This window comes from Taurulus bubalis (genome assembly GCF_910589615.1).
Source record: "Taurulus bubalis genome assembly, chromosome: 1".
Classification (NCBI taxonomy): Eukaryota; Metazoa; Chordata; class Actinopteri; order Perciformes; family Cottidae; genus Taurulus; species Taurulus bubalis.
This window is the reverse complement of record NC_136589.1, coordinates 40,392,197-40,418,299: the sequence shown is the minus strand read 5'-3', so window position 1 is coordinate 40,418,299 and position 26,103 is coordinate 40,392,197. Positions and strand designations below refer to the sequence as shown.

Below are 26,103 nucleotides of genomic sequence, written 5' to 3'. Positions count from 1 at the left end.
CTTCAGATGTCTCTACATTCTCCATGAGTGGAGCGAGCTCATCAGGGAGAGGCTGTGAAGCGTTTCTACATGGATTAATACATGTTCTCCCATTACGATAAAGGCCCAGGCAGCAGAAAAACAAAAACATGAATTCTTGGTAAAGAGGTTGACAGATTTCCCATGCATGGCTAAAGATCTAATAGAGGCAATTTAATGGTGGCTCTGTCGCTCTTAAGGTGCTAGCCATAAAGTTATGATCCAATTTAAAACAGAGACTAAATGGTGCTGCATACGGCTCTGTGAGGGGGCATTAACACAAAGAGCATCCGAGTGTGGCAGAGGGAGGATTGGTGTGTCAGTGCTGAAGTCCTGCTTGAAGCTTTTGGAGGTTTTCAAGTTAACTTTGTACACTGTGTTGTGCAGTAGCTCAGCCCACTCCCAACATGAGTTATTGTGCATCACTTTAACAGCTCCACAAAGGGCTTTTAGATGTCATCTGTGTTTCCGGAGCATTATAAAGATAGCGGGCTGATATTCCCAGCACAGAGCTGGGACTGTAATATATAACCGCCACAGCCTTTGCAATGGACCCGATATCATTACCACTACTCAAAACAATGGGCTGTAAAAGAGATGTCGAGATATGGTTGTACTGTATGCTCTCCTGCTTATATTTCCTTTTACCTCCACCCTAGGTGACTTTGGTATGCTCAGTTTGCTTTCCTAATCTTATTCTATGCCTTGCTGTTATCATTATGGTAATACCGGTGTCCTCTTAAGGGGACTTGCTGATGAGATCATCGTGACACGAGGTCACATCGGCACGCCCTCTGCAGCTGATTAATATTCATGTTTAATGTTGTTTAATCTCTCTTGTAATCATTTCTTCTCTCAGGGCAATGTGACCTTTTCTTGTGCTGAGTCGGTTTCCGTGGCCGTGACGTTCCCGGGCCCCCAGAGCTTCCTCCAGTTGCCGGGGGCGAGGGCGTCCTCGTCGTCAGGGGGCGTGTCCGTTGGGTTCCAGTTCAGGACGTGGAACAAGGCGGGGCTTCTGCTCACCTTTGACCTGCCTCAGGAAGGGGGCGTGGTCTGGCTGTACCTCAGCGAGGCCAGACTCCGGCTGCAGATCCATAAAGCCGGCAGGACACTGCTGGAGCTCAGTGCAGGTACACCTACACCTTCAGATCCAAGTTAGTGGTTTGTCTTACATGGACGTTCCTGTCTCAACCCAAATGCGAGACAAGATGGCGCTGGTACTTCCATGACAGCCTGTTGTAGATGCATTATGTCCACAACATGTTTGCAAAAACCACAGACCAAGAGAGGGATCTGTACTCAAGAGGATTCAGGTCCACTGCATCTGGAAAACACAAACTTCACTGTGTTAATTTGTATACAATTACTAACAGGACACAAAGTTGGATCCAACACTGATGTTAACTAACTTTGCCAATCAGACACCTGAACTATTTGAATTATAGATTTTACCAGGAGTGGGGTTTGAACCCACAAGATTATGCACCCATTGGATCTTAAGTCCAACACCTTAACCACTCGGTCATCCTGGTGACAATATTGTTTGTATGTCATTTTTTTAATCACATTAAAAGAGCACAAACACAATGGTCTTTCCAATATGTTGGTTTAGTTTACATTCCTCAATGAACAAAAAAACTTGAAACTGCAAGCCAAGATATCAATGAAATCATTGTTTGCTGCTTTGTCTCATTTGTGTAAAACTGACCTGCTGTGGTTGTTTCCATACTCAAAATGTCTAACGATAACCTTATAGCGTGTACAGCAGTGGTTAAATACAGTAAGTCTCCCTAAAAGGAAAAAAAGGCTTTGTGAAGAAAGCAAGAAGAAGATCAGACACCAGCACACTGAGGAATTGTGTCATTGTTCTCTGCTCAACTAATAAATCACTAATACCAGAAGTGGGGTTTAAACCCACGAGGGCATACACCCATTGGATCTTAAGTCCAACACCTTAACCACTCAGCCATCCTGGTGACAATTATGTAAGATAAATTATTTTTGTCAAAAAAAAAATTACTAAAAGAGAACTGAAACACAATTGTTGCTAGACATTTCTTTACAATGTGTTGATTTAATTTACATTACAAACAAATAACCAACAAACAACTACTTAAAACTTCAAGCCAATATTTCAATTTAAATAGTGGTTTGCTGCTGTATACATTATATTAGGTAATATACAAAAAACTGTGACTGTTTCCCTCGAAACGCGATTAAGGATGCAGTTTAGTTGTATGGGAATGTCATTTTGTCTGCCATTTTCACTTTGACATCCATGGTTCCTATTCCAGTTGTAAATATCAAACATACGCTGCAGTGGTTAAATAGAGTAAGTCTCCCAAGAAAGCCAAAACAAAAATGAATTCCCAGAACGACTTCGTCAACAAAGCAAGGAGAAGCTCTGATAACAACACACACAGAGGGAAGGTGGCTTCATTCTCTGCTCAAGTAGACATTAATGCACTTTATCTGTATCTATTAGTTGTTTGCTGCAATAATCATACTATTGTATTACTAATATGTAATACAAGGAGTGGGGTTCCCAAGAGGGCATACACCCATTGGATCTTAAGTCCAACGCCTTAACCACTCGGCCATCCTGGTGACATCGATACATCAAAGTCAATATATTTGTTAAAAAAATATACTGAAAACGCACTGAAACCCAATTGTTATTCCAATGTGTTGATTTAATTTACATTCCTCCAGGAAGAAAGAACTTGAAACTGCAAGTCGATATTTCAATGAAATTGTTGCATCAATTAATCAGCAATCAAATAATTAGTGCTGCTATTCTCATTTGTGTAAAACTGACCTGTTGTGGTTGTTTCCCTACTTTCTCAAAATGTCTAACTACAAACGCTTATTGGATCTTAAGCCCAACACCTTAACCACTCGGCCATCCTGGTGACAATACATGCTGTTTTTAAGAGGAGTAAAAACTATGAAAGGTCATAATCCAATACCGAGACTTTGGGCTACAGTCACATCCTACTGTATTTATAATACATAAGGTTTGAACCAACAAGCACAGCTCTATGTAACAAAGTATCACAATTGCAATTGGTTCAGAAGTCTAGTTTACTTTATAATCTACTATATCATCCTTATTACCTAAGTAAGTGTTGTGCAGCTGAAGCCACTGTAAGATGACTGCGGTCTGCTCTTTAGCAGAGTATTGTCAGGAAGAAAAATAGAGGGGATAATGAGATATTGATTTATTCCCTTAACTCCTAACAAGATACAGATTCACAAGGCAGACACGACGTTGCTGGTACGTGTTGCAGATCAATCACAAAGAGAATGCAGGAAGCAAGAGTGGTGCGCCGTCATCTGCCCCTGATCGTTTCTGTAATTCTGTTTGTACCAAGTCTACCACCTATCCTTTCCAATGATTTTTTGGTCTTGACTGATGACATTCTTCTCAATACTGTTTCAGAGTGAGAAAGACATCATTCACAAGCAGTGGTGGATCACGGTGTGATATTTGTTGAATTTGGTCATTACTACACGAGTGCCCATCGTTGGCTTCATCCTTGAAATCTGCTACTTGGGGGACAACTAAATCTATTGTTCAGCAATGCTCGTGTTAACGGATATTTGGCTTCCAGGTTCTGCTCTGAATGACGGTCAGTGGCATTCGGTGGAGCTGAACTCCAGACGAGGTCGTCTCAGCATCAGTGTGGATAACGAGGAAGGAGGCGGCGCCCAAGCCAGTCACTCATTTCCTGTCACTGTAGAAAGTCACCTCTTCTTCGGTGGTAAGAATGGAGCCAGTCAGCCGTGTCTTTCTATGCAAACACATCTATATCTATTTTGACTGATTATGAAGATCTGGAAATAGTTGAATCTTTGGACGTCTTTCAGTATTAAGAATGTCATTGCTTTCTTAGACAAGAGTAATAAAATATCTGAAACAAGTGTTATCCGACATGATAGTTTACGTGTGTTGTTTAAATAGTTTTTCATGTGGACACTTCTCGTACTGATGTTCCCTCTGTCTTCTTTTCAGGTTGTCCTGCTGAAGATGACAGGCTGAGGTGCAGAAACCCCTTCAATGTCTTTCAGGGTTGCATGCGTCTCTTGACTCTGGACAACCGAATCGTGGACCTGATACTAGTGCAGCAAAAGCAGCTGGGCATCTACAGCAACCTGCAGATCGACATGTGTGGAATTATCGACAGGTCGGTTTCAATCAATCCAGTTGAGGTGGAGTAGATCTGCACAGAGCTTTTGTCTTTCTTTGACAGACAAATTGCGATACTAACTAATTGCAAACCATCTTGACAGTGCTGACCTTTAACCAGGACCAGGACCATTCAAAGCAACAGTCATCCATGCGTCCTCACAAAATACATCATGCTGGAAGCTTTGCATACTTCTTAGTAGGCTTTGACAGAGTGGAGTTACATTCAATTGGATGGCGAAACACTGCTAATATGATAGCTTCCTTTAAGTTTTTGCATTATTTCAGTGGTTCTCAAAGTGCTGGGCGCAACCCTCTAGTGGGGCGCGGAGGTATTACACGTGGGGCGCGGGGGTGATGCTGTTTTTTTTAAATATATATATGTATATTTTTTAATATAATCCTTTATTAATCCCACAGTGGGGAAATGATTCTCTGCATTTTACCAATATTTAGTAATTAAGGGGCAGTGTGCTGCTGTGAAGCTCAAGGACACTTCAACATGAAACTATGTGGAGACCGGGGATGAACCGCTACCTTGTGGTTTCAGGACGAACACTCTCCACATGAACATGATAACTTGACAAAAGTACAAATTACACAGACATAAAACGTCATTAATAAATACATGGCGAAATGCCTGTACTTTCATGGAAATGTTTACGTTACGCCGTTAACAGGGTACTAATGCGCAACTTGCCTCCGTGAGATCTCCGTGAGATCTCTGCGAGGTCGGCATTTCTGCTGTTGCGCCTCTCAAAACAGAATATACATCTCAGCTCAACATTGAGCATGAATTGAGAAAGGCCGTATGAAGTCTACAACCCCGTTTTAAAAAATATATATATATATATATAACCAACAACCCAAAAAGTTACAGAATGTCACATTGTAGCATAATACAGCATATATGGTAGGTAATGATTGTGCTACCTACTGCCATGGAAGAGTATTCAGTGTTTCAAGTAAACCAGATTGCTCCATCAGACAAAAAAATAAAAAAGTGTTATCACTTTGTTAGAAAAATGAAAATAAAGTTATGAAAAAATAACTAATATTTAGTTACTACTAAATAGCTTATTGTGGAAAAAATAAGCTATTTTTTTACAAAACAAAACAGAATGAGTGCAGATATGTGAGCATCAAGTTGTAGAAGTGTTAGTGGCTGCAGTGAGCTGCTTTCCTCTACACATCTTTTTAAAACGGGGTTATAGATTTGATACGGCCCTCAATTCATGCTCAATGATGAGAGAGACAACAGCAGAAAGACGACTTCACCGAGATCTCATAAAGATCGGCTTTTGGCGAAATGACAAGAATGAGCAAGTCACGCATGCGCAAGCATGACCTATTAACAGCGTACATTTAAAATCAGCATTTCCTCTTGTGCCCCACCTGTAATAAATACCGCCCCAGTTTGATAAATACTGACTTAAAGGAAACATGGTGTTCATTTATGTTAATGACGACCACAAAGTGTGCAGGCTTTGTCACTGCAGTGTGTTTTTTGGCTTTTGGAAGAATATTTCCAGAGCCTCTCGATATGCGAAGTCAGAAACGTCATTTATGGAGCTCCAGGTTGTTTGTCTTGACCTGCAAATACATGAAATGTTAGGCTTTAAAAGTGAGAGCTTAAAATAGTGAGAGCTTCAGCAGAAAATCCCATTGTGAAAAGCCCGCAACATATTTTTTGCCGCTCTCTGTCCACTGTGTGCTCTCCTGGTTGCATCGGGGCGAAACTCTGCCGTGCAGAGAGCAGAGAAGAGTTGTAGATGCGATCCAGAAATAACATGCTGTCGTGTAGATACGATCAATAACATACGGCCGTTAAGTCTGTTTAATAGCAAAACAAGGTATATTCTTCCTGTTCTATATTACTCTGCCAGCCACTATATTGCAGGCTCAGACGCTCAACAATGGAAAATCATTTGCGGCAACTAAATAATCTTTTTTTGGACCAATTAAGTGAAATTGGACATTTTCCCACGGCACACCTGACGATCTCTCAAGGCACAGTGGTTGACAATCACTGGTATATATAACTACATCTAATTTTATCTAACGTTTAATAGTCAAGTCCATGTATATATCAAACACACTAGGAGTGGGGTTCAAACCCACGAGGGCTTCTGCCCATTGGATCTTAAGACCAACGCCTTAACCACTCTGCCATCCTAGTGACTGCTGTCACCATTGGCAAAAGGCAAAAATCAAGTTCATCAGCAATAAACTAAATTAGAGGCATAATAGGGCGGAAAAATAAATGTAAGGCGCAAAGTGTGAAAGGTTTGGCATGTGGAGAGCATTTCCCAAAAACATTCTAGCACTCTTATTGCTAATATGCCATTGGTTACCACGTGTCTTAACCAATGGCACTCTTGGTTGCTTAAGTTTGCTATACCTCTGCCTTGTACATTGTAGTACAAAGTGAGTTCAACACACCCAGGGTATCTGACCTAACTAAACCAAACAACTGTGGACACGCTAATTATTAACACGCATTATTTCTAATTAAACAAACTGTTGTTGAAATACGGCTACCAAGTGCAGGATTTGAACCCACAAGGACTTTGCATCTCGAGTCCAACTGCCTGAACCACTCGGTCATCCTGGTGCAGGATGCGAGCAACTATCTTAACAGGTCAAAAAAAGCAATCTTGTGAAAATAACGAGGTAGAGAGAAAACAAGTCAATATGTCATTGGATTTTGGACCCTGTACCGACACACCACTGAGATTGCATGATTAATTCAATGGTAATTACCAGGAGAGGGATTCCTACGGGTTGCAGGGAGTAAGGCTCTGACTGTTGTTTGTGCTTATGCACCGAACAGCATTTTGGAGTATCCGGCCTTCTTGGAGTCGGTGGGAGGGGTCCTGGAAAGGGCGTCGCCTGCCGACTCCATAGTTCTCCTGGGAGACTTCAACGCTCACGTGGGCAATGACAGAGAAACCTGGCGGGGCGTGATTGGGAGGAATGGCTTGCCCGATCTGAACCCGAACGGTGTTTTGTTGTTGGACTTCTGTGCTAGCCACAGTTTGTCCATAACGAACACTATGTTCGAGCATAAGGTGGCTCATAAGTGTACCTGGTGCCAGAACACCTTAGGCCGGAGATCAATGATTGACTTTGTAGTCGTATCATCTGATTTGCGGCCGTATGTCTTGGACGCTCGGGTGAAGAGAGGAGCAGAGCTGTCAACTGATCACCACCTGGTGGTGAGTTGGATCAGATGGCGGGGGAGTCAGCTAGAGAGACCTGGCAAGCCCAAACGTGTAGTGAGGGTGAACTGGGAACGTCTGGCAGAGGATCCTGTCTGGGAGGTCCTCAACTCCCACCTCCGGAAGAGCCTCTCACACATCCCGAGGGAGGCTGGGGACATGGAATCCGAGTGGACCATGTTCAAAGCCGCTAGGAGCTGTGGCCAGAAGGTCATCGGTGCCTGTCGTGGCGGCAACCCGAGAACCCGGTGGTGGACACCGGGAGTGAGGGAAGCCGTCAAGCTGAAGAAGGAGGCCTTTCAGGCCTGGTTGGCCCAGGGGTCTCCTGAAAAAGCTGACAGGTACCGGCAGTCCAGAAGGGCTGCAGCTGTGGTTGTCGCGGATGCTAAAACCCGGGCATGGGAGGAGTTCGGGGAGGCCATGGAGAAGGACTTTCGGTTGGCCTCAAGGAGGTTCTGGCAAACCATCCGGCGGCTCAGGAAGGGAAAGCAGGGCCTACCCCAGGCTGTTCTCAGCGGGGGGGGAACTGCTGACCCGGACTGTGGACATCGTCGGGCGGTGGAAAGAGCACTTTGAGGAACTCCTAAACCCGGCCAACATGTCCCCTGGAGAGGGGGCAGTGCCTGAAGTCCTTGGGGTGGATGCACCTATATCCCTGGCAGAGGTCACTAAGGTAGTCAAAAAGCTCCTTGGTGGCAAGGCGCCGGAGGTGGATGAGATCCGCCCTGAGATGCTGAAACCGTGACCTCCAGCATTCACTGGGGCGTTTTGCAGCCGAGTGTGAAGCGGCAGGGATGAGAGTTAGCACCTCCAAATCTGAGGCCATGGTGCTCTGCCGGAAACCGGTGGATTGCTCCCTCCAGGTGGGGACAAACTGCCTACCCCAAGCGAAGGAGTTCAAGTATCTCGGGGTCTTGTTCACGAGTGAGGGTAAGGTGGAGCGGGAGATCGACAGGCGAATCGGTGCGGCTGCAGCTGTAAAGCAGGCGCTGTACCGGTCCGTCTTGGTGAAGAGGGAGCTGAGCCAGAAGGCAAAGCTCTCCATTTACTGGTCGGTCTACGTTTCAACCCCCAAAATGAGCTGGAAAGTGTTGCGGGTGAGAGGGAAGCCTGGGTCGGCCTGCTGAACCTGCTGCCACCGCGACCCGACCCCGGATAAGCGGCTGATAATGGATGGATGGATGGATGGATGTGGACAGAAGACATTATGTTTTCTGTCCAATGCATCCATGAAAAGCACTGAAACACATTGGTTATAATAGAGGTCTAACCTTTAACAATATATGTAAGAAAGATATGCAACAACAACATATTTAAATACCTCTACTAGTACAATAAGTTGCATTCAATACGGCATTATTTATCCGTTGAATTCAGGTCCAATGACCTGAGACATCATAGTGACAACAACATTTTGAATGTTGAATTACTGCATTGTTCATGGAAGAGATACATCGTGTATATCAGACGTGCTTTCTGCTCTTGTGGTCGGCAGAATTTAAACAAAGCCAGTTGGAAATTAGTCACGATTAATGAGTCCTTGTCATTGTGAGTGGTGGTTAAAAGAAAGAAAGATATACCCTTTGTTTCAGGGCAGAATCACATTATTGCATGAGGAACCGTTTTGCAAAGTATTATTTAACAAATATAATTGGGTTTTCTGAAGTCAATCATTTTAAACGCTTTTGTTGTTTACCTATTTGCTTATCTCGTTCAGACAGAAGACGAGGGGAAAGTCTGTCTGCAGCTTCTAGAACTTGCTCCCCAGGCAAAAGTGAACACAATAGGTGATTTGAGAGAAAGGAATAGCTGCGTTGTTCTGTCAAACAGTCGTGCGTTTTCTCGGTTCTTAAGCAGAAATGTTTCTTCTCTCCTCCGTTGTTTTGTCAAACAACATTTTTTGAGAAGCAACTTTTTGTTCATCTTTTTTCTTGCTTTCTCTTTACTGACAGATGAAATATGTTTGTGAGGGGGAACGTAGCAGCATTTTGAAGAGAGATATACTGCACCATCTAGGACACACACACACACACACACACATGCAGTATTTCTGTGGTAAAATTCACACTTATTATTCAGTGGAGATCAGTGGTGTGACGATTGTATTCCTGCAGATCTGGCTGTTCTGCTTTGACTTTGCTTTTACATTTTTAGCTCTTTTGTGTTTTTGATTGGCGTCCAGATTTATACATCAGTAATAGATGCAATTATAGCAATTAGTTTAAAAGAATATGTCAAGTTACATTCCATAAATGTCATTTCCAATGGAGTCGTCTTCACGTAGAGAGATTAAGCGTTTGTTTGACTTTATTAAGTTTAGCCAAAGAGGCTCACTGCTAAATTACATCAACTCCATCATCATTGTCGTTGCTGGTTGCGTTTCTGTCTGAAACGCTTTCAGACAGAGAGTGAATATGCAGTAGGTATATTCAGACAGACAGCAGGAGAAAGATTGTGTGAAGCATGCAAACATGTTCCCATGGAAACCCAAAGTCCAAGTCTAAAGCTGAAACGAGCTGATATGTCCCCTTTAATTGACTGTAGAAGTTAGTTGAGTGATCATATTGTCTGGCATTGGGGACAGAATCCGTCATCACTTCTTTTCCAATTGTTAAAAAAAAGAACTTAGACATTGAGAAATTGAGAGAAAAAAACTCATCTTCAATATTTGGAGGACAAAAATTATAAAAAGGTTCTCTTTGGTGACTATTTAAAAGCTCAGAATGAATAAATGGATACTTTCTATTTGTTGATATAGAAATATTGATTAGCCACTTTTTATGTTTTAGATGCAATCTAATGCAACTAATGATGCACTTATGTTCGTACATAAACCGTAAGTAATGCATCTTAATGAATCATTTTCAATTCAAGTCATTGATGGTGAGATGATAAATGAAAGCACAAACATGTATGTCATCAACAACAATGCAAGGTCAGAGAAATAACTTGAACCTGAGGAGATGAGACAGAGGGAAAGAGACATTTGGGAGCCGAACAAATCAACAAACCGCTTTCCCGTTTTGGTGTCGCGCCAAATAGCAGCAAAATGAATGAGACGATTACAACAATTATTGAGTATTGAACTAACCACATGTTGAACTAACCACATATCCTATTAGTATTGAAGTATTGAACTAACCACATATCCTTGCTGGAAAAGAAGAATCAGCTTGAGTGGGTTTAATTAACTGCCTCCCTGTTCCTGCATTAATTAGAACATTCAGCAGTATACGGCTCCGGCACACATCCGACTTTTCACTGAAACAAACCCACAACAACAACAACAACAACAACAACAACAACAAAAATCCTGTTTTCCGGTAAAGAGAGAAAAATAAATCTACCTCACGCCGTCTCATTGTAATCCTGCCGATTGCATTTCGGGCCCACGGGATATACTGTACTGTAAAGTCAGGCGGTAAATAAATAGACTTGCCGCCACGGCTTCAATGTGGTGGTCATACTTCAAAGCAGGTTATTACATCCGTAGCGGTGTGGATGTCTGCTTTATTATTGTTGCCGGAGGCAAAGATTTGGCCCCAAGCAAAGACTCCATTACTCGCACAAATGGAGCTCAAACCTTGAAGGAGCCCACAACGTCATCTCAACACCTTTTGTCACCAAATGTGCTCCTTCTAAAGGACCCTTCAGAAAAATGTTAAAAAGAAAAGCGCTAGGATGCATGTTAGGGTGCACGGGCTTAGCTTAATGTTTCATTGTTATTATCAGTACAATAAAATTATCTTTTTTAACTGATTGATATACTGATTCCAACTCTTAATGGTTTTTACAAACATTTGTAGAGGGTGTACAGGGGTCAAACTGGATCCAAATGTGGGGAAAGACTGACTATTTCCACATGAATCTGAGCACCAGACTTATATTCATGTCCAACAATAAATAGCATGCTGATGAAGATGGGGTTCTGTTTGGGTTATAAATAGCTCACAGAGCGCTGCGGGATAGAAAGCCGTTGAACCCTGAGTTAGTGTTTTAAAGGCTTCATGAGTGTGAATACTGTGTTTCTGAATGACATTTCAATGGACGTGTGGTTTTAAATGAGGCCGTCTGTCGTCTGAAAGAGACTCAACTGGTTATCCATCCGTGACACCACATTGGTTTTGTCTCTGCAGGAGAAACTGCACGGTTGTCAGAAGATATCAGTGTTACATCCTCGTGATATATGTGTGGGGTGGAAGTGCGTGTGTGTGTGTGTGTGGGTGATCTGTGTTATACAACATTGTGATTGGTGCTTGATGCCTTATTAAAAGGAGGCTAGGCGTCAAAGTAAAATTAGCTTACATTATTGTTAATTAAAGCTAAATCACGTACTCTTTATTTATATTTTACAAAATACAAATATTCAAGTCTCTCACTTCTTTTCCTGTTTCTTCTTTATCTTAACAATGCACCTTCGTCTCTGTCGTCATCTTCATCCTCATGGTTGAGCAAACAAATGAACGGCACGCCCCCAAGAATCATATCTGTTGCCCACTAAAACTCAACATGAAGAATAAAGACCGCAGCAGGCGGTCGTAGTTCAGGTTGAAATTGAGTGTGAATGCTAAACAGCTCGCTTTAGTTCTCGGCGGTGTGGAGATGAATGGAGGTAAAAGCCCTCTTTCGCAGGCTGACAGGCTGCTGAGTCAGCGCTTTTACCCAAATAAAGGGGAGGATGCAGATTCTCTACAATCATCCGTTTTCTCTTCAACATTCCCGCTTGAGTTTTGGGTAAAAACAAACACTTAAACACTGTCACATACGTTTCCATTCAAAATAAGCATTCCTCATTATTACACCGTAAAAAGAGTTATGCATCTTTTTCTCATTCTCAGTTCAGCAGAATGAGGTCACTGGTTGTCATTATTCATCCTCTCAACATGATTTATCCACACTCTGTGCAGATGTGACTAGTAGCAGGCTACAGAACAGCTGGGCGTGGGCCAGGTGACGTTGTTTCTACTGGCCAGGTTAGACGGTCAGGTTAACACTGTTCTGATGTTCTCTGTCAGAAGGAAGTTTTTCTCTGAATGACATTGACTGAAAAACGGCTGCGAGAAAGCGTAATTATGTGTAATCTTACCGAAGACGGGTTAGCAGCGGTTTAATTGTCTTTCCTGTCAACATTAGAAACAAAGGGTTTCAGGAAGATTTCATTTTTTAAACCTCCCACAACATGTTGCTTAAATGGACAATTTGACCTCCTCTAAATATTAAAGATGAAACATTTTCCCTTTCCACTAGTTACATTATTCCTGACCCTCCTACACACAGTTGGCCATTAAAAGAATATGTTTGTGGAAACACATTTGAAATGCTTTCTGCCCATTTAATAAAAAAAGCTTTATGTAACAGAGGGAAATATATTTCAAGCACACTTTGTTTTTGTGAGTATACTGAGAGTTTGAAAGCATTTTTTTTTCATGTACGCATTATGTGAATGACTATAATGACTGTATGGGATACTTATATAAAATTATATGAAATTATATAAAAAATATACTTATACAAAACAAATAAACTAAAGTTTTCTTCTCTTGACAATAATGGATGAAAGATGCTTTCTGGGGGTTTGTCCTCTTTGAAAGGTTTTTGGCAGTAAACTCTGCAGAATCATTCGAGCTGCCAAAACAAGAAAATGGATTTTTCAAATCTCCTGTCTTGGTATATATATATATATATATATATATATATATATATATATATATATATATATATATATATATATATATATATATATATATATATACTGTATATATAGATGAATATATAATAATAATATGTTTTTTGTTTCTTTCTTTCTTGTTGTGACAAGAAAAAAAAGTCCTGCAAGTTCCTCCACACACACACACACACACACACACACACACACACACACACACACACACACACACACACACACACACACACACACACACACACACACGTGTTTTAGGATATTGGATGTTATCTTTGTGATGAATCAATCATTCTCTCTCCCCCCCCCCATCTATCTCTCAGGTGTTCTCCCAGTCGTTGTGAGCATGGTGGTCGCTGCAGTCAGTCCTGGACCGTCTTCCACTGTAACTGCTCTGAGAGCGGCTACAGCGGCGCGACCTGCCACAGCTGTGAGTCACACATCACATCAGTATCTATACAGTAACTAGAGGGCCAGACTAAACCATTAGAGCGCTGTCAGCCACCAGTGACCCACCAGTTCCTCCCATTCTCTTTGCATTGTGTTGCCTTCGAGTACCCATCATTCAATTAATTTCTGTATAGTTAATTAATTAATTAATTTCTGTATAAAGTTGCAACAAATCAGCATAATCTCAAATAAAATAATACATCTGTTTGAAGTAGATTAGCACAAAGCACAAAAACAAAGCACAGAGTCGTGCTGAAGTAAACACGTTATGTCTCGTGCTTAATAGACCAGATGCTAAACAACATGAAACATGCTGTAGTCGCTATGAGTGGATAATGCGCCGTCAGTCAAATCTTTCTTGATAATGTTGATATAAAATATAATACCGGCAGCATTATGTGGCCTCTGAGAGCAGGAGATTGGCAAAATAAAGAGAAACAGTGGAAGAAAGGCAAATAATGAATTTCCTTTTACATACAGTTACTTTTATATTCATACAAATTTGGCGAAAATTGAAAAGAAAATCGACAAATGTGAAACGTAACAGAAAAGGCACTTACAGCAAAACACTGAAGAAAGGAACAATGAACGCCATAGTGGTTTTCTTTATTGCTGCTTTGCCAGTGCATTCACGTCAACGGTATTTAAGAGACTTTTCAAGTTCCAAGGCGAATGGCAAAGAGGCTGAGTTTATAGTTTTAAATCCAATCTGAAAATCCCAGACGGAGCAGCTATACTTCCAGTAATTACAGATACATTTTCCTCCTTTAGTGTCGCTGCTGCAAACTGTGAGTTATGGCTGAGCAAAAAGTGTTTCTTAGTTTCTGTCTGAGGGCATTTTCCACATAAAACCACCCCTTGGTGAGCTGCAGAATGTTTATGAAACCTGTTTGCATGTGAGAGATATGATGACGGTTCATGACCCTTTTACTGCTTTAAATAGTGAATGAATGCATTAAACCACAGCAGTGAGGCGAGCTTTGGTTACATCTGTAGCTTCTGTGTCGATTCCCTCGAGTCAAATCCTTGAAACCAAAAGAGGAGTGTTTCCCACACGGGTTTCATTTTCTTTAGAAACCTTTTTTTTTCAACCACAACTGAGGGAATGTGATGAATAAAAGTGCCAGAGCAGAGGAGAGATAAACAGGTGAGCAGAGTGTGGGAACCTTGAGATATGGATGTGACTGGAAAGGCTTGATTCTTAGATTGCAAAAGACGATCTGGTGTGTGTGAGAGAGGCCGAGAGAGGAGGGAGGAAGACTTGTGGAGACAGAGAGGAAGAGCCAGGGCTGATAAAGGTCTTAGTTTTATTTATTGGGTCTCTGTGCTCCCATCCGTCATTACTGTCCTCTCCTGTTGGATTCATCTTTACTTTACGGGACGCACGGCCGCAGAAATAAAACTGAAGATGATTGTCTTCACTCTGGTTACGAGACAGTGATTCAATGGCGGCAGCAGCCACGATCCTCCGCAGTGTGTAGCCGTCCTCTCCTCACGGCTCCCGTGTGCGTCCGCCAGCCGATGCGTTGACGTGATTCATGTCGAGCTCGTCTCCTTGTGTTCCCTCCCAGCTGTGTACGAGCGGTCCTGCGAGGCGTACAAACACAACGGCAACACGTCGGGACGTTTTCACATCGACGTGGACGGCAGCGGACCAATCAGACCGCAGCTGGTCTACTGCAACATGACAGGTGAGACACACACACACACACACACTGGTCTTTGTGTACTAAGAGGACCGTGCTCCCCAAACAAGTGCGTCGTTAGAGGGACACCCCTTTCCACTTGTTTCACAAAGATGTGTTGAATATCAGCAAATGTATTTTGGGCCATACAACACAAATCTCACTTCAAATTTTGAATACACAAAACACAGCTCAAAATACAACAACCTGAAACTATCCATCATTAAGTGGACACTAGATAATTAGGAGCATAAACCCCTCCCATGGCATGTCAATTGTCAGAACAGTAGCTACACACACACACACACACACACACACACACACACACACACACACACACACACACACACACACACACACACACACTTTTACTGCCCGTTTTTATGATTACAATGTACATAATTGTAAACGATGTTGCTCCTGTCATCAGACCCCTTTTTCAACAAGGCTCTCTCTCTCTTTCTCTGTCCTTCTCCACATCAATCTCTCTCTCTCTCTCTGTCTCTCCACATTATTCTCCCCGTCTAAATACATCTTGGTGCTTTATATTGTTTTATTATAATGAAAGATAACAATGGTCATCTTATTTTCTTCTCCTTTCTTTGTAAACATGTTTCTTCTACCTTTGACTATGAAGTGCAATGTGCATCATAGTAACACTTGTCTGTGTGTCTGTCTGTCTGTGTGTCTGTCTGTCTGTAGAGGATAACACATGGATGGTGATCCAGCACAACAACACAGAGCGGACCAGAGTCCGACCGTCTCCAGGTGTCGACCAGCACATGGTTCACTTTGACTACTCCACGGAGGAGGAGCAGCTATTGGCCGCCATCAGCCAATCAGAGCACTGCGAACAGGAGCTGTCCTACCACTGCAGGAAGTCCCGCCTCCTAAACACTCCAGGTAAGTGGTTGGCTCTTTTGACATCCTGGCTCAGAATCCAAACCAGCAAAAGTAAGATTACTTTTCTAACTTGAAACCGGTTGAAGTCGACTGTTTATTTTTTGTTCGATCAAAGACTTGATTTCCTCAAGCTGTACCCAGCGAACCGTACGGAGAGTTGTGAGGTCTTTGAATCAAGTTTTATGAGATATGATGCATTGTGTGCAAAAACAAAACCCCTGGAGAAAACTCCCGGCCGCTCACATCGTCCTCGCTCTACCAGACAAACTGTTGTGCAGGAGAGAACTTCCAGTAAAATACATGAAAATAAAGCAATATCAAGGGATTTTATAGATTTTTAGGGAGGGGTGGGGACAAAATATGGATCCTTCCTGACCCCGTATTGATATTAATGATGCTCACAGCAGACGATAGGAGACTTTTTTTTTATTTCATGGGGAAAAAAGTTTTCAGTTTTATTTAAGAGCCAATAAAAAAAACAACACACATCAACTTTTGTTGTTATGTGTTTTTGTGTATCATCACCTTCTTAACCCCAGAGCTCCCAAAAATTGCTGCTCAACTTCACTTAATCAAAGCCAAACATTGCACATATACTCTTAACATATAGAGCTATGTTATATATTAAATGCAGCATTCATTAAGATAGTTAAGATAGTGTGTGTGTGTGTGTGTTTCAGAGGGCTCTCCGTTCAGCTGGTGGCTCGGTGGTCCCGGTCCCGGTCGCGTCCAGACGTATTGGGGCGGCGCTCATCCGGGCAGCCAGCAGTGTGTGTGCGGCCTGCAGGGCGACTGCGTGGACCCGCAGCACTACTGCAACTGTGATGCCGACCGCCTGGAGTGGTACTGAACACACGTTTATGTATAGGCCTTTTGGGTTTTATTCATGGTGTCTTGCTTGAACAAAAGTACACATTTCAGTTCAAGCATCTGCCACCAGTTCGTCGCCATATTACATGAAAAAAACAAGAAAAAAACAAGAGACGATTAACCAAGAGGAAAATTGTACAGTGTTGTATATCATTTCAAGACGATTTAGTCAGTAATGTGTGTGTACAATCAATGCAGCCATTTTCCATTTAATTGGTGGTGGTGTTATTTATTTTACTTGTTGTTGAATATCTGGTACATTGAAATACAACATGTTACATGCAGTAATGATAATATAGCAATTTATTCAGTAATACATTAAACAAGTGTTCCTGCAAGAGCATCAAAAACAGATAACATGGGTTTTATAGTCATCTGTAAATAAATATAGAATTACATTTTTAACATAAGAGGTCCGTTATTTAAACAATTATATATAAAAAGATAATTTTGCCAATTAGACCTCATTTTAAATGTTTTTCTTTCATTCGGTGGAAAAGGATTTTTCCCTGCCGGTAAACGGAGGTCTGCTTTTACTGACTATAAGAACAGACTCATATGAATTTGATGATCAGAGGTTATCGAACTCGTGCTCTTAACTTCCTTTTCTTTAGAATACTAAAGATGTGCTTAAAGCTTCTAGATGTAAACTACATTTTAACTTTGGCAGCGAAGCAAACAACAAATCGACTGAGATAATTTGATCAGAGAAAGAAAAGAAAAATTTCATTTCCCAGTACAAGCTGTTTGTGCAACGCCAACTCTATTTTTACAGACCGGAGCTGCTGCTATTCAATATTTCATCACACTCACAAAGTGTACTCTCCTCGCTCTCAGTCCTTCCAGCCCAGGGTGTATTTTTATACAGCGGGGCTAAGAGGAGGATTATCTCTAAGTGCATGAAGCTGCGTGTGTGTGGGCGTGAACGGACAGGAGGTGTCTTGTTTAGAGAGTAGCTGTTCCAGAAATCGCCGGGGATGGATGTTGACTGTCAGGATTCAGGAATAAATAGATCCCATGAGAGCTTGCACCTTCTCACTGCCATGTTTACATCAGCTAGTTACAACGATGTTGTCCCGAGAGCGACATTTAAAACAAACACCAACGAAATTAGCACAGTTTGTTGGTTTGTTGGCTTCTCCACAGCCGCTCAGTTTCTTCTTCTACGTATTAATATTGTCCCGATCCTCCTCTACACCTCTTCATCTCCGGCTTCTTTTTGTTGAACGTCTCCATCATCCTCCTCCTGCACATTTGACTTTTCTTCTGCAGGGCTGAAGACTCGGGCCTGCTCACCCATAGGGAGAGCCTCCCGGTCAGGTCTCTGGTGCTGGGTGACGTCCGGAGGCCGGAGTCAGAGGCCGCCTACAGGGTGGGGCCGCTCCGTTGTCATGGAGACAGTGAGTCCAATCCGGTTCTTCAAGTGGCCTGTGATGACGGAAACCTTCCTATTGTGAAAATGGCTGCTGTCGCTTGTTTATTCTGTCAAACTGCATGATGACCATAGAACAAATCATAATAAATCCTCATACAACACACCACTAATCCTCAAATTTACTTATTTCAGCCCAAAATTGCTTTTCCAAATACCCTTATTTGCATTTTGAGGATGGACGCCACTCTTTTTTTCTGTCTTTTTGAGATGAAGATACAGTCAGCACCTTAAATCAACATAAAGGCTGTAAACCAGTAGCTTGGCTATGTCCCAAAAAATTTAATAAATCCAACTTCTCTGACACATAATATCTTGTTTGTTTAAAATGTTTAAACTAAATGTTGAACTATTCCTTTAAGTAGTGACAGCAAGAGAATATAAAACCCTTTGAGATGTTTTTATTTATTTTATTTCAGCTGTCACTGGGCAACATTCAAACTATTTCCTTTAAAAAATGTTTTGTAATTGCACTCTTTAAGTAGACACACTTGCCACACATGTCAAAGCAAAGCCAGCGTCACCGTACACCTTAATTAGCCAATTAACTCAACAGTTGGCCAATTAGTTCCTGATTTGATTAAAATAACTTTTCCCCGTGTTTGTCAGAGAACTTCTGGAACGCGGCGTCCTTCGACAAGGAGACGTCGTACCTCCACTTCCCCACCTTCCACGGAGAGCTGAGCGCAGACGTCTCCTTCCTGTTTAAAACCACGGCCGCCTCCGGTGTCTTCCTGGAGAACCTGGGCATCAAAGACTTCATCCGCATCGAGCTGAGCTGTGAGTATTGGAGCTGGAAGGGTGGAGATCCAAATTAAACACTGTTGTAGTTGATGGTTTGTGTGTCATTAACAGTATGGCAGCCACACAAAGAGACTGTTCTTTGTTTTCTATCTATGAGTCTGATGCAGAAGGAAGCATTAGGTTTTCCCCACTCGTAATCACATTTGTAGATAGTTTTGCTACTTTTTGTTTAATTGAAGAGTGAAAGATTGCACTTCTCAAAACTCGCTCTGCGTGTATACTAGCAATTTGTTTCCCAGTGCTGGGATTTAAGTGTTTTACAGTAAGTCAAGGCAAGTTTATTTGTGTAGCACATTTCAACAACAAGGCAATTCAAAGGGCTTCGTATAAAACTATTAAAAGCATCAAAACATAATTCAGAAGAAAACAGCATTTAAAAACAGTTAAGAACATTGATTAAAACATCAAAACAGTCAAAAAGCAAAGAGCAAAATAATTAAAAAAAATACAATCCAGTAGACAATGGTAGCATTGTCCCTAATGTATCCCTTATCTTTTGATGTTGGATGAAAAAGTAAGGTTTTTTTTTTATTGACATGCTGGTTTGCATGCTGGTTTCTGCTGGTGCTGCTTGCATTGGTTGTTGTTTTCCGGTGGATCTCCTTCCCCTGCAGAACGCAGCGCAGCCGTGGATAACGCACGCCGGCCCACATGGGACCACAATGCTTTCACAACAAAAACAAATGAAATGTTTCCAAGGTGAAATCCAACAAGAGGGAATTCAAATCCAATTTTTTTTTTTTATCTTTTTCTTTTTCTAAACACCCTTGTATTTAATTTGACAGTTGCTTTATGATCTCTTTGGGGCATTTCATCCGTGACCCACCATTAATTCCTGTCGATTTATTCTTGTGTAATGCACACATTTATGGGCCCCGTAGTGTGTCGTTTAGATTATTACAGTAATAACCAACAGGGTGTTATTTAGTTGTGCAGTGCCACGGAAATGTGGCAGGGTGTGAGACGTGTGTTTATAGCCTGCCATATATTGTGTTGTTTAAAATATAGCTGTATTACCCAACAAGGTGTCCTTGTGTTTATATGGTTATGACAGTGTTGCGGATGGTATGCGGTGCACATTTATGCGCAGCAGCGCTGTGTGTCATTCATGACTTGAATTAGTTATTAGATTCATCCATAGTTGCTTTTTGAAGCTCTTTCGCCTGACTTTACCTTCCTAGTTTGGTTCAGCTTGCTGTTTTTACTCTGGAGGAAGTTGTTTTAGAAATGAGATTTAAAGGGACACACAGAATCTAATAATACAGGGACACTGCTGTACCAACAGCCTCTCTCCTCGGGGAAATCATTGTCAGTGTGGTTGTTCCAGCTCTGAATACTGCTGCCGGTTTCCTCAGATCGCTTTGTAACACTGAGGCTGAGAACAGTTTCTATATGAAGTTACTGCAGGAGGCTGGGGAAGTGTTTCATCTGGCTCTGTACTCCCTCAGTAATACATCCTCACCTTTCACCAGCACAACATGAAAGATGGTGCTTTGCTTTGCCTGCAGTCCCCTAAATCTTCTGCGGTTGGTGGAGAGAACAAAGTCGAGCAGTAGGAAAGATAAGACATGCAGCACCGAGGTGATGTCCGTGGTGCTGAAACAGGGCGGCAGCAACAGCGTCCGGGCGCTGGCCGTGGTCCTGACTCATGATTCTGTGGCTCAGAGGAAACTTGTCTCCCGGCAGTGGTGAAGAGTTATCCAGATCCTTTTTACTTGGAGAAATGCTACAATGTACTAAAAGAGCACACATGAAAGTAAAAATGTGTCCATTATGAGTGACATTTTCCCAAAATTAAAGGTGTGAAGGTTTTAACTCGTCAATAAAAAAATGGAGATATAAAAGATATTTTGATAACAATTAATTTCTTAATGTGTACAATGTTTCAAGGTGTCAGAGCAGCAGTTAATTAAAGTTTGAGTATCGTTTCAATTGTGTAACATAAAGTGTGTCGCATTTAGTGGGATTTATTGGCAGGGATGAAGTATCATATAATTGAGTATGTTTTCTGAAGCAAAATAATGATTGTATTTTCGCAACCATAGAATGTTCCAATTATGGATTATGGATACATTTGCATATTACATGTTTAGTATGTATTGTGTGTTTTTTTTGTCAGATCTAGTCACTGTCAGTTTTAATTCCTGTTGTTTACAACAAGAGCAATAATACACACAGAGGTGGTTTAATGAAAATAACAAACCCACAACGGAGACACTTATTTGTGTACTTCTGGACACCTCAGAGATCTTTAAAACACATTAAAAACGGAGCAAATCTTTCTTTAATTGGGTAAGTTGCATACCCAAAATAAAAAAAGATGTATATCTGCAACCACAATGTCTATGTTAATAATATTGGTATCAAAAATAAACAGCAACACTTGTGAGAAATGGTTCAGATGTGTTAATACCACTATATATGTTACTGGTCATTAAGAGTAAAGAAGATGGCACACAGCACAAATTAAAAGTGAAATAGTAGGGTTCTTATGAAATTATTTTTAAAATGCACGTTAAATTATTTCCCCTTTCACAGTGTCAATATCATCATGATCATCGCATTATTGTGTAATATCTGTTTGCAGCACTCACTGGTGCAGCAGTGAAGCTAATTTCAAGAACGTTTTGCATTTATTCTTACTTAAATACAATTAAAATAGTATAATGACTAATACATTATACACTGTATCGCTCATCTTATATTTTATATGAAATATCTCCATCTGCCAGTACAAACTGTACTAGTGCAGTATTGTAAGCGACTGGCTGAGGCCAAGAAGAGATTCTGCACCTGCCTTTACCTGGTAGCCTGTCTGACACGTTTCCTTTCACACTGCAGGGCTCAGCAATCTAAGATAAAAAATAAAAAACGGTCTCGCACTCTGGAAATAATCATGGCACAGTCTGGTTGCACCTAATCAGTGCAATGCTCCTAACCAGGCTCTGGAGTCTTTTGTTTGTTCTCATCCTGTGAGAGCTGCACTAAGTAGAAGCTTTGTTGTGTTTGTGTTTGTTGTTCTGTTGTGAAAGAGTAATTAAACTGCGTTCCAGGAGCTCTACCGTTCCCTCGTCTGCTTGTTTGGTCTCATACACTTCAGTCCAACCTACCTGCTTGTTAAAACCGCCCTGCCTCTGCTCCCATGTGGGGCATTGGCAGGTTTTAGACTTTAAGAGCTGTCTGAAAATATGCAACTATAAAGAGAAGATTCATCTTCACCTTTTTTGTGTAAAAAATACATAAAAAGTACCTACTTTAGCTTTAACCACAAAGTAATGTTTTATCAATCTTGTTCTCTTTAATTCAGAGGCTGCAGACACTTCCTGTTTGCACAAATGAATGGCTGGTTTGAGGTCTGTGGTCTTTTTTTTCCCCCAGAGGAAGATAAGTTTCTCCTTAAAAACAACAATTAATTAGTTTTCTGTCCAAACTAAAGTAGGATAATATCACGTCGCCACAAAGATACAACTGAAACCCTCTTTTTTGATTTTGCATCGCTTAATAATCCAAGAAAAACGGCAAACGAAAAACCTTTTTGTATTTGGTTGATTGACAGACCTGAATTTATCCCCTTCATCCAATTTGTTTCTTTTTTTGTGACCGTTTAATTAAAGCATCATGTTTTCAGAATCTATAGCTTGATTAATATAAAGCATTCATCAGGCAACCGAGTAACTTCTTAATGTTTTGTTTGTCAAACAAAGTGTGAGATGTGCGCTGAAATCCGTTGAAATTGGTTGATCGCTCATCTAATGATGACTCACACATTGCATTCATTATGGTTTTTTTCTGCTTTGATACTTCCCTACGTCCCATTCCTTTCCCATCTCTCTATCCCCGTCTCTTCCCCTCCGTCAGCCTCCACTCGGGTGGTTTTCTCCTTGGACGTGGGCAACGGGCCGCTGGAGGTCCGCGTGGAGTCGACCGTCCCGCTGAACGACAACCGGTGGCACCGAGTCCGAGCCGAGCGGAACGTGAAGGAGGCGTCGCTTCGATTGGACGAACTTCCTGTCGCCACGCGGGAGGCTCCCGCTGACGGACACCTCCACCTGCAGCTCAACAGCCAGCTGTTCATCGGTGAGGATGAGGCATTCTCCTGTTTCTCTGTAGTCTGATTATTGTATTGCGTCACGCTTCTTTTTAGGAATGTAAAATAGATATGTAACATAACAGTACACATGTGTGTGTGGGGGGTTTTGGCCTCATTAGTCTCAGTGCTGGTGGGTTCAAGGCCCCTTCTCAAGTCTTCTGGAACGACAGTTTCTTGCTGTGTCTCTGTCTCTCTCAGGCACTAACTTGCTCACACACTTGCCTTGTTTCTCTCATCCCATTTCTCTTATCGCTCTCTGGGGAACTGGGAGTTCGGCGCTTTCTGTCTCAGCAGCCAGATCACAGGACTTTAAGTCAAATATATGTTTAGTCTCTCCCGGCAGAAAAGAAAAAACTCAGTTTCTTTCCCAAGTTCACACCAGGCAGCAGTGCTCTATGAAGCATAGACAAGAATAGTGCTTTGTCTCGTTACTCGGGGCTTTCGCACAGAAGAGTCCTTTACATAGGAGGCCATTACAGTCAGGCATCTTTACCAGGGAGAATAGAGGTTTACAGTTCAAGTGTATACCACAAAGTTATGTTCACGTTCACTGCTTTACAAAAAAAATACGATAGCGCCACTAGTGGACAGAAACCTCACTGGGTTCCTTTAAACAAAAGGACAAAACATATTGAGTAGGTCTAAATAATACTCCACACAGATATGAATTGTACTGAAAACCACAACAGTACAAAATATACTAAATCGCTACATAAAAAAGACAACCAAAGAAAGACGTAAATCATTTGTGTGTTTTAAGTGAGAGGACATGAGTTGGGTTTAGCTGTAGCACTGATTTCTAGTCATGTTTCTGCAAAAGATTATTTACAATGATATTTACAGATGTCACACATGCTAAGGAGGGATCCTCCTCTGTTGCTCTCCTGAAGGTTTCTTCCTTATTTCCCTGTGAAAGTTTATTTTTTATTTTTTGGGAAGTTTTTCCTGATCCGATGTGAGGTCCGGGACAGGGATGTCGTGTGTGTACAGATTGTAAAGCCCTCAGCGGCAATTTTGGGCGATACAAAATAAATTGAATTTAATTAAATTGACTTATTTCCATGAAGTTGTGATAAATACGGAGGATGACAATATCCAGAGGATCTAGCAGGCCGTGCATGATGTCATCCTACAGAGTGCTGTGTATCGACGTCGGTCTGGGATCAAATCCTCAGAAAAGGGCGAACACATTCTCTCTTTCCACACATGTGAATCTGCTGTTGGCTGACTCTGGTTGCCTGCTCAGCGGTATTGCATATGAAAGGTGCTGATTCTGCATGTTTATTCTATAGGGCTCCTTCATGCACAGCCCTACAGTACACACTGAAAAGCCTCAAGACAGTAGCGGGTCTGACCTCTTCCTATGGAGTCCTACTTACTCTTTTTAAAAGGAAGATAAATATTCTGTTTCAAACTGCTATCGGCTGAATTCCGGCTGCTTAGCACTATATTAAAGTGCTGAGTCCATGGTCTCTGACCACGAACAATATTCACGTTTGATAAATAAAGCATGCATCAGGGAGCAGTAATGTATAGTGTGTCGGGTGTGATGTGATTTCTTGCATTGAGGGTCTTTAAATAATCTGTAAACGACGCTAGAGCTGCACGTGACTCTTCAGGCAGTCGTGTCATCAATCATCAGCGAGCTGAGATACACAAACGTCAACAATACTGCAGCTTTGTTTTTCTCAACTCCATCGGTTATGAATTCTCCATGTGACCTCTCACCAGAGCTACGGGAGGGGAAAAAATGATGAAAATACATTTGTTATCACATCTTTTCAGTCTGCAAATATTATGTATGTGGCTTCGTATCAGTGAACACGTCGTGTGGGGAAAACAAAACAACAAGCAGGGATGAGATGGGACGAAGGCAGCGGGGAAATCTAGGGGAATATTGATTGGCCGAATAATCCGCTCTGAGGTCACCGCCGTCAGCCGGAACTCATTATACATGTTTACCTCTGAATTATCCATGCAGGACTCATATTTGTGTGTTTGAATGGAAATGTGCTGGCCTTATTTCCCAGAATGCTTTGGTAATATATTTTTTATATTTGGCTTGATGGTGTTGAATTGGCATGCAGGAATGGAGAATGTCCACCTCTCTGAATGTAGTGTAAAATAAAGTACAAAGTGTTTCCTGTGTCCTTGAGAGAACCAATATTGACGTATGCCCTACAAGTAAATGTAAAGTATGTAATATATGTATATAAATAAATGATTATTCATATCTGCGCAGATGCATGCAATCATAAACCACAACGCTGCTGTAGAGATTATTCCCATTTTATTCATGAGCCGTAATCCCGCTTTCGAAGGAAAAATGTTGATTATTATTAATGATTATTAATCCTTTTGTGCATTTTAGATCAACTATGATATCACGCGCTGTGCATATATTAGCCCTCCATAGATTTACAAGTCAGCCTACATAGTGTTGTCTTCCATAAGCCATAATTCATTAAGCACTGTATCTATGAGCCTTTATTATTCTTTGTGCAGATTTATAAAGCCGTGGACTACTTTATTTCGATAAACAACTCGTGTTATTGCCTTGCATGGAGTTATCAGCCACAGGATTGCTTTTACGCTTTCTTTATTGCCTGATATTTGTAGGTGTAAAATATTCACACAGCAGTTTCAATTTCTGCATTCTTTGCCGGCAGTATTTCACATTCCTCGTTGGATTGCCTGCTGTGGACAGATAACTGGTAGTTTAGTGGTGATGCGTGTTGCATGCATGGCGGCTGGTGCGCTG

General features: G+C 41.6%; 1 protein-coding gene across 1 annotated transcript in view; it reads left to right on the top strand.

Moving 5' to 3' along the window:
• LOC306742848 (contactin-associated protein-like 4) overlaps positions 1 to 26,103 on the top strand; it is a gene marked incomplete at both ends in the record, with an annotated part of 95,834 nt that overhangs the window by 50,457 nt on the left and 19,274 nt on the right. Inside the window, 10 exons of the mRNA XM_079225285.1 lie at positions 878 to 1,148; positions 3,633 to 3,782; positions 4,034 to 4,205; positions 13,432 to 13,538; positions 15,130 to 15,249; positions 15,946 to 16,146; positions 16,827 to 16,989; positions 18,289 to 18,416; positions 19,058 to 19,228; positions 23,111 to 23,329. Coding sequence (XP_079081411.1) covers positions 878 to 1,148; positions 3,633 to 3,782; positions 4,034 to 4,205; positions 13,432 to 13,538; positions 15,130 to 15,249; positions 15,946 to 16,146; positions 16,827 to 16,989; positions 18,289 to 18,416; positions 19,058 to 19,228; positions 23,111 to 23,329 — 1,702 coding nt within the window. The remainder of the gene's footprint in view (positions 1 to 877; positions 1,149 to 3,632; positions 3,783 to 4,033; positions 4,206 to 13,431; positions 13,539 to 15,129; positions 15,250 to 15,945; positions 16,147 to 16,826; positions 16,990 to 18,288; positions 18,417 to 19,057; positions 19,229 to 23,110; positions 23,330 to 26,103) is intronic.